At 44.0% G+C, this 12,934-nt stretch overlaps 1 protein-coding gene across 10 annotated transcripts in view; it reads right to left on the bottom strand.

Annotated features, from left to right (window-relative positions):
- MARCHF8 (membrane associated ring-CH-type finger 8) overlaps positions 1-12,934 on the bottom strand; it is a 111,104-nt gene that overhangs the window by 55,144 nt on the left and 43,026 nt on the right. For 8 of the 10 annotated variants that reach the window (XM_059882585.1, XM_059882583.1, XM_059882584.1 and 5 more), the window contains 1 exon segment: positions 2,145-2,324. In XM_059882585.1, coding sequence (XP_059738568.1) covers positions 2,145-2,246 — 102 coding nt within the window. In that variant the 5' untranslated portion in view covers positions 2,247-2,324. 10 annotated transcript variants of the gene reach the window in all.

Genomic DNA, 12,934 nt, shown 5'->3' with positions numbered 1-12,934 from the left:
GAGTCAATAAAAACCCCGGCAGAGCTTTGTGTGTAAAAACAGACAAGCCGATTCTCAAACTCACATGAATGTGCAAGAAACCTAGAATAAGCAAAACAAGAACAAGGCTGAAGAACACTATCTGATTTTTCAGACTTATAAAGTCAGAAAGTTCATGACACTAATGATGTAAAGATGGGCAAATACCTCAATGGAACAGGAGACTCCAAAAATAAGCACACCCCTATATAAGCAACAGATTTAAGGTAATGTGGTAGAGAAAAGACAATCCACTCAACAGATGTTACTGGCCACAAATGGATATTCATATAAAAAAATAATACTGGATGTATATTTCATACAGTCCACAAAAATTAATTCAAAATAGATCATAAACACATAAAGCCAAAACTACTGATGAAAGTGAAAGTGGACAGTGAAAAAGTTGGCTTCAAGCTCAACATTCAGAAAACTAAGATCATGGCATCTGGTCCCATCACTTCATGCGAAATAGATGGGGAAACAGTGGAAACAGTGTCAGACTTTATTTTTTGGGGCTCCAAAATCACCGCAGCCATGAAATTAAAAGATGCTTACTCCTTGGAAGGAAAGTTATGACCAACCTAGACAGCATATTCAAATGCAAAGACATTACTTTGCCAACAAAGGTCCGTCTAGTCAAGGCTATGGTTTTTCCTGTGGTCATGTATGGATGTGAGAGTTGGACTGTGAAGAAGGCTGAGCGCCGAAGAATTGATGCTTTTGAATTGTGGTGTTGGAGAAGACTCTTGAGAGTCCCTTGGACTGCAAGGAGATCCAACCAGTCCATTCTGAAGGAGATCAGCCCTGGGATTTCTTTGGAAGGAATGATGCTAAAGCTGAAACTCCAGTACTTTGGCCACCTCATGCGAAGAGCTGACTCATTGGACAAGACTCTGATGCTGGGAGGGATTGGGGGCAGGAGGAGGAGGGGACGACAGAGAATGAGATGGCTGGATAGCATCACTGACTCAATGGACGTGAGTCTCAGTGAACTCCGGGAGTTGGTGATGGACAGGGAGGCCTGGCGTGCTGTGATTCATGGGGTCGCAAAGAGTCGGACACGACTGAGCGACTGAACTGAACCGAATAAGACTTTTAGAAGAAAACACATAAGATATTATTTGCAACCCTGGGTTAGGCCAAAATTTCTTAATAGAATGCCAAAAGTACAATGCAAACAAAGAAAAAAAATCAATAAATTTGACTTGACCAAAATTAAAAACATCTCATCTTTGAAAGACACCAGCAGAAGCATGAAAAGATAATCTGAACATTTGGAGTAAACACGTAAAGCACGTATCTGACAAAGGACATGTATCTAGATGACATTAGAAATGCTCAAAATTAACAGTAAGAAAACTGGTGGGTTTTTTTAAATGGACAGAAGATTTGAATAGACAGCCCAACAAAAAAAGACATATGGATGATAAATAAGCACATGAGGGAAATGTTACTTATTTAAATCTTAAAAATTCCATCAAATAGATCATATCATTCAGTATTTATTGAATACCCACCTACAACAAATCTGCAATAGGGTTTTATGCAAAAAGCATCCCTCTGCTACAATGTTGGACACTTTCCTTTCTCTATTCCACACAAATATGTACAGCTTCCACATATAAATACATACTAAGAAATTCCCATCTGGTACCCATTCAACACTACATTGAATGAAGAATTAATAGCCTCAACTTGGTATAGGCAAGTACTCTAGACCAAGGAAATATTCTACTGAGTGGTATTTAAATATCCATTTGGGCTAAGAAGAATTATAAGAAGAGGCTATTAACTTAATTGAACCTTAAATAAAGACTACTAACTTAAATGACAATTGAGAGAGTATGGGAAACATATTTGGAGATATTTTTGCATCTGCAGCAAGTTGAAAAAAAAATACTGAACATATGACATCCAGAAACCATGTACTCTACCACCAGAGATGACTGCAAAATCTGAAACCTAGAAACCTACAAAAAGACAACGTCTTCTGAGTAAAACTGTTCATACCATATGCTTTTATAAATTATTATAAAAAAAACTGGATCATCAGAGCTTATTTTAGACTGTTTTAATAAAAAGAACAAAAATAATGAAGCTAAAAATAGCATTTCCCTCCATACCTGTTCTTCCCTCTCCTTTTCTTTGGTTTTACTTCTGTAGACTCTAGCAGAGGTGGCATCCTGGGATGGAATAGCAGAGATCTGATGCAGTGGCATGTTCATCCCAGCCTCCTGTCTGATCTTCCTCTTTACGGAAGAAAGTCTCCAGTGGTAGAGTCATTTTGGGCCATGGACTTCAAGCTGAGAGAGGGAAGGGAAGACAAGACATAACTGATCTGCAACACTTAAAATTTCCAACAGTGAGATTAGTATTTTATATTTATATTCATATTTATTTAAATAAGTTACAATGTCATCTTCAAAAATGACAGAATATCATTTGGGGGATATTCTGCAAAATGTGGGGGAAGAACTGAAACACTTTTCTCATATAAGACGGGAGCACCTGAAAAAGTTGGTGAATCAGGTACATGTATGCGTGTGTGCACGCTCAGCTGCACAGTCCTGTCAACTCTCTGCAACCCCATGAACTGTAGCCTGCCACGCTCTTCTGTCCATGGAATTTCCCAGGCAAGAACACTTGAGTGAGTTACCACTGCCTTCACCAAGGATCTTCCCAACCGAGGGGTCAAACCTGTGTCTCCTGCGTCTCCTGCACTGGCAGGTGGATTCTTTACCACTGAGCCACATGGAAACCCCCAGGTACATGCATAACCAGATATTAATCTTCCAATGGCTACTTAGTTTTTAAATGTAGCAGTGTCATCCTTTAATAATATTTTTGAAGTTACACATTTTTTCTTGAACCAGTGGATATCAGTAGTGATCTTTCCTTAAAACCACAGACCTTGAGTCCATATAATGGTGAGACTGAAAGTTAAGAAGTCTAAAGTTTAAGATATCTATGATCTATACTTAACCTTCTGAAAGTTTAGAGTCTCTAGACCAGTTACTGGCAAACTTCTCCTACAGAGAGCCAGAAGCAAGTATTTTATACACTGTGGGCCTATTTGTCACAACTACTCAATTTTGCCAGTGTAACATGAAAGTGCCCATAGTGAGCAAGTAAACAAACGAGAATGGTCACATTGCAATGAAACTTCACTTACAGGAACAGGTGGCAGACTAGATTCAGCCCATGAGCCTGGGATTTGCTAAACCTGCTCTAAGAATATTTGGAGAAGGCAATGGCACCCCACCCCAATACTCTTGCCTGGAAAATCCCATGGACGGAGGAGCCTGGTAGGCTGCAGTCCATGGGGTCGCTAACAGTCGGACACGACTGAGCGACTTCACTTTCACTTTCCACTTTCATGCATTGGAGAAGGAAATGGCAACCCACTCCAGTGTTCTTGCCTGGAGAATCCCAGAGACGGGGGAGCCTGGTGGGCTGCCGTCTCTGGGGTCGCATAGAGTCGGACACGACTGAAGTGACTTAGCAGCTCTAAGAATATTACAGGGAAGATGAGGGTCATCCCAGACATTCCTGGAACCATTGAAGGCTGCCTGTAGGTAAAGTAACATGTCTGAATAAGCTATATTCACGATTCCAGGCAGCCCCTAACTCTTTTTTCTAGTTTTCTCCTACATTCCTCCAAAGTGCCTAGCAACTGAATTATATGTTCTTTATCTCTGCCTACACTGAGAACTATCAAACTCTGTGTATAAAACCAATTAAATATAAATTATCCAAACAATCCATAATGTTTAACAAGATAACGTTTGATGCTGCTTGAGTTTTAACAAAGGATGGAAGCCTTAATACAAAAGAATGAATCTCTAACTTGGGGATTTTCATTTATTAAACATGTACTGGAGCTGGGGTGGTAGACAGGGAGTGTGAACAACGTAGGACCTGATAACCCTAAGTTCACGCTTGTCAAGCAGCCATTTGTTACACCTCTCCCCTAACTGTGCTCAGGACCAAAGGTAGGTGTCTGAGTAGCTGCTCCCACCTCTGACAGTGTTACTAACCAAACTGAAAAGCAGCAGGACTCACAAAATTGACTTCTTCCACAGGACTCTGATCAGCAAGCAACAGGAAAGAACAAGAAGCCAGACAGAATCAACACACATGAGAAAATAAGCTAAAAGAATATCCTGTTTTTAAAAAGCCTAGTTTAATAACTGGCAAGTAATCACTGATAACCAACAGAACAGGAAAAGAGAGTCGATAATATTGAAAAAAGTGAAAGTGAAAGTTGCTCAGTAGTGTCTGACTCTTTGAAACCCCATGGATTTTAACCTGACAGGCTCCTCTGTCCATGGGATTCTCCAGGCAAAAATACTGCAGTGGGTAGCCATTCCCTTTTCCAGGGGATCTTCCCAACCTAGGGATTGAAGCCTGGTCTCCAGCATTGCAGGCAGATTCTTCACCTGTGTCTAGATATTATATTTAATAATATATAAAATGTTAAAGTCTAGACATTATACATCACACACTCTATTTCAAGCCTTTGTGTGAGGCTGACCCAAGATGGAGTACTGTGCTCAAACAAGTGGTCTGAATCCATGTATCCACATTACATAAGATAAGAGGCACTCACCTACTGCTGTGATGTCTTATACTAATGAATTAAATTCCTCTGTGAGAGATGACAAACTCCATGTGGCCTCAGAACGATTACTCAAACTAACCGTGCCTTGGAGTCCCACCACATGGCATACCAAGAGTAGCCTTCGGTGCTCCTGGTATAACCATCATTATTACATCATTGGTACCTGACCATGTCAAGCCTGGGAAGACTGTGTATGCCACAGAAACACAAACTGAGAGTGCTTTACATTCTATCGCAAAGTTTTACAGGACCTCCCTCATTACAGCCACATAAGCTACTCTTCTGCTCTCCACTCCTACTGCAGGTCCTATACCTAAAAGCTTGCCTGAGCAATCCCTGTCCTATGCCAGACATACTTAGGATAAAAAATGATAATTTAAAAAACCAACCTGCAAAATAAACCATGCCACTTTGCATGTGAAGGTTCATACGAAAAGCATAAAGCAGGTATTACTCATACTATTTTCTTTACATAATTTCCAACAATCATTTTATATCAATTCAAGTCATGCTTAAATAAGAGCAATAGTTAAACTTTTGCACTATGCCTGACAATCCAGGCATGAGGACTTCAATTCCACTAAAGTTACCTTGCAAAATACAACACACCTAATATGATCACCCATTATTTAGAAGAACTGAACTGAAAAAACTGATTGCTGAAGAGAATATGGGAATGAATACAGCATGTTCATGGATCAGAAGCCTTACTATTGTTAAGATGGCAATCCTCCCAAAACTTACCTACAAATAAAGCAATCCCCATTGAAAACTCTGCTGACTTCTTTGCAGAAACTGGACAAGCTGATCCTAAAAGTTATATGGACCCAGAATATCCAAAACAATCTTGAAAGAACAAAGTTGGATAACTCATATCTCCTGATTTCAAAACTTACCTCAAACAGATGGTAAGCAAACCAGTGTGGAGTTGGGTTCAAAATGGCAGCATAGGAAGATCCTAAACTCACTTCCTTCTACAGACACAACAAATAGACAGCTACACAGGAGGACAAATTCCTCGGAACAGAACCTGAGAACTATCTGAACACCGGCTCCACAACAAAGGATAAAGGGTCACATTGAAACGGGGAGGAAAGGCGTGCTCTCACCAAACCCCCACTCCTCATGTGGTGATGCACAATCCATTGAAACGGGGAGGAAAGGCGTGCTCTCACCAAACCCCACTCCTCGTGTGGTGATGCACAATCCATTGAAACGGGGAGGAAAGGCGTGCTCTCACCAAACCCCCACTCCTCGTGTGCTGATGCACAATCCATTGAAACGGGGAGGAAAGGCGTGCTCTCACCAAACCCCACTCCTCGTGTGGTGATGCACAATCCATTGAAACGGGGAGGAAAGGCGTGCTCTCACCAAACCCCACTCCTCGTGTGGTGATGCACAATCCATTGAAACGGGGAGGAAAGGCGTGCTCTCACCAAACCCCCACTCCTCGTGTGCTGATGCACAATCCATTGAAACGGGGAGGAAAGGCGTGCTCTCACCAACCCACTCTCGTGGGATGCACATCCATTGAAACGGGTAGGAAGGCGTCTCTCACCAAACCCCTCCTCGTGTGGTGATGCACAATCCATTGAAACGGGGAGGAAAGGCGTGCTCTCAACCAAACCCCCACTCCTCGTGTGGTGATGCACAATCCATTGAAACGGGGAGGAAAGGCGTGCTCTCACCAAACCCCACTCCTCGTGTGGTGATGCACAATCCATTGAAACGGGGAGGAAAGGCGTGCTCTCACCAAACCCCACTCCTCGTGTGGTGATGCACAATCCATTGAAACGGGTAGGAAAGGCGTGCTCTCACCAAACCCCCACTCCTCATGTGGTGATGCACAATCCATTGAAACGGGGAGGAAAGGCGTGCTCTCACCAAACCCCACTCCTCGTGTGGTGATGCACAATCCATTGAAACGGGGAGGAAAGGCGTGCTCTCACCAAAACCCCCACTCCTCGTGTGCTGATGCACAATCCATTGAAACGGGGAGGAAAGGCGTGCTCTCACCAAAATCCCACTCCTCGTGTGCTGATGCACAATCCATTGAAACGGGTAGGAAAGGCGTGCTCTCACCAAACCCACTCCTCGTGTGGTGATGCACAATCCATTGAAACGGGTAGGAAAGGCGTGCTCTCACCAAACCCCACTCCTCGTGTGGTGATGCACAATCCATTGAAACGGGTAGGAAAGGCGTGCTCTCACCAAACCCCCACTCCTCGTGTGGTGATGCACAATCCATTGAAACGGGGAGGAAAGGCGTGCTCTCACCAAACCCCACTCCTCGTGTGGTGATGCACAATCCATTGAAACGGGTAGGAAAGGCGTGCTCTCACCAAACCCCCACTCCTCGTGTGGTGATGCACAATCCATTGAAACGGGGAGGAAAGGCGTGCTCTCACCAAAACCCCCACTCCTCGTGTGCTGATGCACAATCCATTGAAACGGGGAGGAAAGGCGTGCTCTCACCAAACCCCACTCCTCGTGTGGTGATGCACAATCCATTGAAACGGGTAGGAAAGGCGTGCTCTCACCAAACCCCCACTCCTCGTGTGGTGATGCACAATCCATTGAAACGGGGAGGAAAGGCGTGCTCTCACCAAAACCCCCACTCCTCGTGTGCTGATGCACAATCCATTGAAACGGGGAGGAAAGGCGTGCTCTCGCCAAATCCCACTCCTCGTGTGGTGATGCACAATCCATTGAAACGGGTAGGAAAGGCGTGCTCTCACCAAACCCCACTCCTTGTGTGGTGATGCACAATCCATTGAAACGGGTAGGAAAGGCGTGCTCTCACCAAACCCCACTCCTCATGTGGTGATGCACAATCCATTGAAACGGGTAGGAAAGGCGTGCTCTCACCAAACCCCCACTCCTCGTGTGGTGATGCACAATCCATTGAAACGGGGAGGAAAGGCGTGCTCTCACCAAACCCCACTCCTCGTGTGGTGATGCACAATCCATTGAAACGGGTAGGAAAGGCGTGCTCTCACCAAACCCCACTCCTCATGTGGTGATGCACAATCCATTGAAACGGGTAGGAAAGGCGTGCTCTCACCAAACCCCCACTCCTCGTGTGGTGATGCACAATCCATTGAAACGGGGAGGAAAGGCGTGCTCTCACCAAAACCCCCACTCCTCGTGTGCTGATGCACAATCCATTGAAACGGGTAGGAAAGGCGTGCTCTCGCCAAATCCCACTCCTCGTGTGGTGATGCACAATCCATTGAAACGGGTAGGAAAGGCGTGCTCTCACCAAACCCCACTCCTCGTGTGGTGATGCACAATCCATTGAAACGGGTAGGAAAGGCGTGCTCTCACCAAACCCCACTCCTCATGTGGTGATGCACAATCCATTGAAACGGGTAGGAAAGGCGTGCTCTCGCCAAACCCCCACTCCTCGTGTGGTGATGCACAATCCATTGAAACGGGTAGGAAAGGCGTGCTCTCGCCAAACCCCCACTCCTCGTGTGGTGATGCACAATCCATTGAAACGGGGAGGAAAGGCGTGCTCTCACCAAATCCCCACTCCTCGTGTGGTGATGCACAATCGAGAGAAATTTTAATAAATTAATGAACAAATCAATCAACAGGCAAACAAATAAATGGACCTTCTACCCAAGAAGCAGGGGTTTATACCCGCCCCAGGCACCACAATCCTTGGGTCCTGCATCAGAGTGAGGAGACTCACCCAAATGTCTGGATGTGAAAACCAACAGGGTTATCTTATGGACTCAGGACTTCAGGGAATAAAGACTTCATTCCTCTCCAATAGAACCACTCACCCCAAGACCCAGCACAAAGAACAACAGTTTCTAAAGGGCTTAGACCACATGTGAAGGAAATTCATTTACTGATCTTACAGCATCTGTCAAAGGGGCAGAAGTCTGCTGGGACTCTCCAGGGACGGAATGCTGGCAGATGCCGTTTTTACAGGCTCCCTCTCCCTAGCTGGCACTGGCAGGCACCATTTTGCACTCTCATTCTAGTCTGCTAACAGTGGCGTGTGACAGCCCTGCTTAAGTCACAGCACCAATACCTGCAGTTGGTGAGCAGCCACGCACCCCCATTCCACCCGCACAACCCCACGGGCACCAATGGGCATGCACAGCCTACACAGGGGATGTCCCTTGAGCGCCAGGCTCAGGCTGATAGGAGGACTGTGTTTCTGGACCCCACAAACCCCAACAAGTGCAAAGAGAGCTCAAGAAACAACCAAAATTAGCATGGGTAAGCGATAAGGTTCATCGCCCACCAGAGCCACCCCTTGGAGACAGGGAGAGGCGGCTGCTTTACATGGTGCACAGACACACACAGAGTCAAGCCAAATGAGGAAGCAGAGGAACCTGCTCCAAATGAGGGAAAAGGTAAAACCCTAGGGGAAAAACTACTGAAGGGGAAAGAAGTAATTTACTTGATAAAGAGTTTAAAGCAATGGTCATAAAATGCTCACTGAACTGGGGAGGACAAGGGAGGAACACGGTGAGAAACTCCACAATGAGACAGAAAATATAAGAAATTTCCAAACAGAACACACAGAGCTGAAGAACACAAGTGAGCTGTAAAACACTAGTGGGAGTCAAAAGAAGGCTAAGTGACACAGAAGAGCAGACCGGTGACCTGGGAGACAGGGCAGTGCAGATCTCCAAACAGAACGGCAAAAGGAGAAAAGAATTGCTAAAAGATGAGGATAGTTCAACGGACCCAAGGGACAACATAAAATGCACTAACATCTGCATTATGGAAGTTCCAGAGGGGAAAGACAGAAAGAAACGGACAGAAAACGTATTTGACATAATGGCTAAAAACTTCCCTAACCTAGGGAAGAAACAGACATCCAGATCCCACAGGCAAAGAGAGTCTCAAACAAGATGAATCCAAAAAGAGTCACATCAAGACACATTATAATTAAAATGTCAAAGTTAAAGAGAGAATCTTAAAAGCAGCAAAAGAAAAATAACTAGGCACAAGGGAACCCACACAAGGCTACCAGCTGATTTTCAGCAGAGATTTTGCTGAAAAGAACCATGGGCACACTACAACACGGATGGCCCTTGAAAAGAGTATACTAAATGAAACAAGGACCGCATATCATAGGATGGCATTTGTGTGAAATGTCTGCAGTAGGTAAAAACATAGGGACAGAAAGTTACTTATGGGCTTCCCTGGGGGCTCAGATGTTAAAGCGTCTGCCTGGAATGTGGGAGACCCGGGTTTGATCCCTGGGTCAGGAAGATCCCCTGGAGAAGGAAATGGCAACCCACTCCAGTCCTCTTGCCTGGAGAACCCCATGGAGGGAGGAGCCTGGTAGGCTACAGTCCATGGAGTCAGAAAGAGTCAGACACGACTGAGAGACTTCACTTTCAGTTTCACTTTCAAGGGCTGAGGTAAGGACTTAGGGGAAGGCGGCAGTGATGGCTAAAAGGGTTTCTTTTTAGGGCAAACAATATGTTCTAAAATCTATTAAAACATAACTCTCAAAAAAAATTATTATGGTGATGGCTGCATAACTCTTAAGTATACTAAAAGGCACAGAATTGTACCATTTAATGAGTAGACTGTAATGGATGTGAATCATATCTCAATAAAGTGAAAGTGAAAGTGTTAGTCGCTCAGTTGTGTCCGACTCTTTGTGACCCCATGGACTGTAGCTTGTCAGGCTCCTCTGTCCACGGAACTCTCTAGGCAAGAATATTGGAGTGGGTTGCCACTCCCTTCTCCAGGGGATCTTTCCAACACAGGGATCAAACTCAGGTCTCCTGCATTGCAGGCAGCTTCTTTACCATCTGAGCCACCACGGAAGCCCATAGCTCAGTAACAATGTGTAAAAATATGAAAATCACATGGGTTAAGACAGATCGCTTTTTATTTTTCCTTTGTGCTATCCCTAATGTAATTTACCTGATGACATGGAGGTGGCCACTGTTATCATCACTCTTCTGGTTTTAAGAAAGGTAACAGGGAGTACATAAAATTGGCAATCAGAAACCTAAGTTCAAGTTATGATTCTATTAAATAATAATACTAAGTACACGATGTTGGGCAAACTGATGAATTTCAAAGGCTGTTTCTTCATCTGTAACACAGAAAGGTAATACTCTCTACTCAGCTCACAGAGTTATTGTGAAGCCAAATAAGATTACGTCCACATACACAAATATAGGGTTTTCGCATCAGCGTATTTTCCAGTCTGCTTTTTCAAGCAGTTGAAATGATGCCTCTTACTGCTTTACAAAGGCCAGTTTATTTGCTTTGTCTTTCCATTACTAGTTTCTGTCCTTCTACACCTCAGTCTGACGCAAAATACACACCATTGGGACCTCAAATCCTTTCTGACGTTTACTGAGGATCTCCAGCAGCAAGACTCCAAGGGGGAGCGTGGCTGACAGTGCTATCCCTACAAGGGCAGAGGCAGGAAGGCCCAATCCAGAAGATTACCAGAGGGGCTTAATAATCAGGCTGTTCTGTGTGCTTCCCAGATGGTCAAGATAAGCGAAGGATTCTGCCCATTTCAGCAATGCTGGGGACAAACACAGATGACAAAGAAGGCAGCCAGGAGAAGACACAAGCTATCAGTGGCAAATCCCCCAGGAGACGATCACCCCGGGTCTGCATGCCTCCATGCATCCCTGCACACAGGGTACCAGGCTCCAGCAGCACCCTCCTCCTCCCCATTGTGAGCTGCTGAATTGCAGTATCCTCACTGGCACTCTAAACAAACAACTGTAAGTTAAGCCTGTTTTTAATCAGAAGAATGGTTCCTATAAGAAATGAGAAGCCTATGAACAGCAGCTAGCACACACACACACACACACAAAAGCATTAGGAGTGAGGAGACCAGGTGTAACACACAGCACTGAACGACCGAGACCAGACCTAGAACAGAACTTGGAGGGAGGAGACAGATCATTAGAAAACGAGGACTGACATGATCTAGTGAGGGGTCTAAACTGTCCCTGGTTTCTGGCTGTGCCTTCACAAGACTGGAATGCAGAGAGGACTGGGAGATGCATGAGGGTTGGCCATGGGCACACTGAGCCTGACACACCTGTGGGAAACCCAGGACATGTACACAGCGTGCACTGGGGTCACCAGCATATTGTCACATCTGAAGACATAGGAACAGAGTCTGGTTTCCAAGGAAAACCTGCAGAATCAACCATTTATGTCATTAGATGCTATTAATATAATCAAATGGTCAAACTCAACACCAGTACAGGATTTTAAAACCTTTTAGGGAAAAGCAAAGGAAAATGCCTAACTATTAAAAAACCTATCTCAACCAAAACTTACCATTATATTCACACAGCAAACTCTTATTAGAGTTTTAAATAAGTTTTAAATTAAAAATCAAAATAAGCATATTCCTGTCATTGTTATTTAATATTAATATGTAGTTAGGTACTAGGAGAGAAATTCACAAAAATGCTAACAGCAGTTTAATGATGTGGCAATACTTAGTGACTTTTCATTTCTCTATTTTCTAAACTTTCAGTAACAATGTAATACTTTTATAGTTTAGATACATATTTTTAAAGTGTTAAAAGCTCAAGTCATTCCACATAGGTCGGTACAGTCAGAACTTTATGTTATTGATGAATGTATACAACCGTAAGAGGGCTCATTTTCTGTGATGAATACATTTCTGAAGACCTCATAGAAATCAAACCTAATTTTCCTACAGGAATAAAGTAGGAAGACGCATTCTCAGGACACTAATGTCTTCAACTACCGTAGTGTTTGCTTTATGCTCTCTTTAGATTTTTTCCAGCAATTCCTCTAATATTTTTGCACAGTGCTTTTCCTTAAAAATAAAACAGCATAGTGTATTATGGGAATCGCTTGCCTTTCTTTTCAGGGTTTTATTACATCTAACTTTCATTGCAAAGTTACTGATTTTGAAGACTGCTTTCTTTCATATTTTTATGCATAGTAAGCCTTTATTGGACTTCCCTGGTGGCTCAGATGGTAAAGAATCTGCCTGCAATGTGGGAGACCCAGGTTTGATCCCTGGGTCAGGAAGATCCCCTGGAGAAGGTAATGGCTACCCACACCAGTATTCTTGCCTGGAGAATTCCATGAACAGAGGAGCCTTATGGGCTGCAGTCTATGGGGTCACAAAGAGTTGAACATGACTGACTTAAGACTTTCGCAACACAAGCCTTTATTAATATTTCCATGTCACACTACTTTCAGTTTACATATTTCCCACAAAATGCAACTGCAATGGGATGGCCTTTATACATCCTTAGAAATGGCGGCTCAGAACATGCAGTGCTAGGAACA

The sequence above is a fragment of the Bos taurus genome, chromosome 28, assembly GCF_002263795.3.
Source record: "Bos taurus isolate L1 Dominette 01449 registration number 42190680 breed Hereford chromosome 28, ARS-UCD2.0, whole genome shotgun sequence".
NCBI lineage: Eukaryota > Metazoa > Chordata > Mammalia > Artiodactyla > Bovidae > Bos > Bos taurus.
This window is presented reverse-complemented; position numbering and strand designations above follow the sequence as displayed.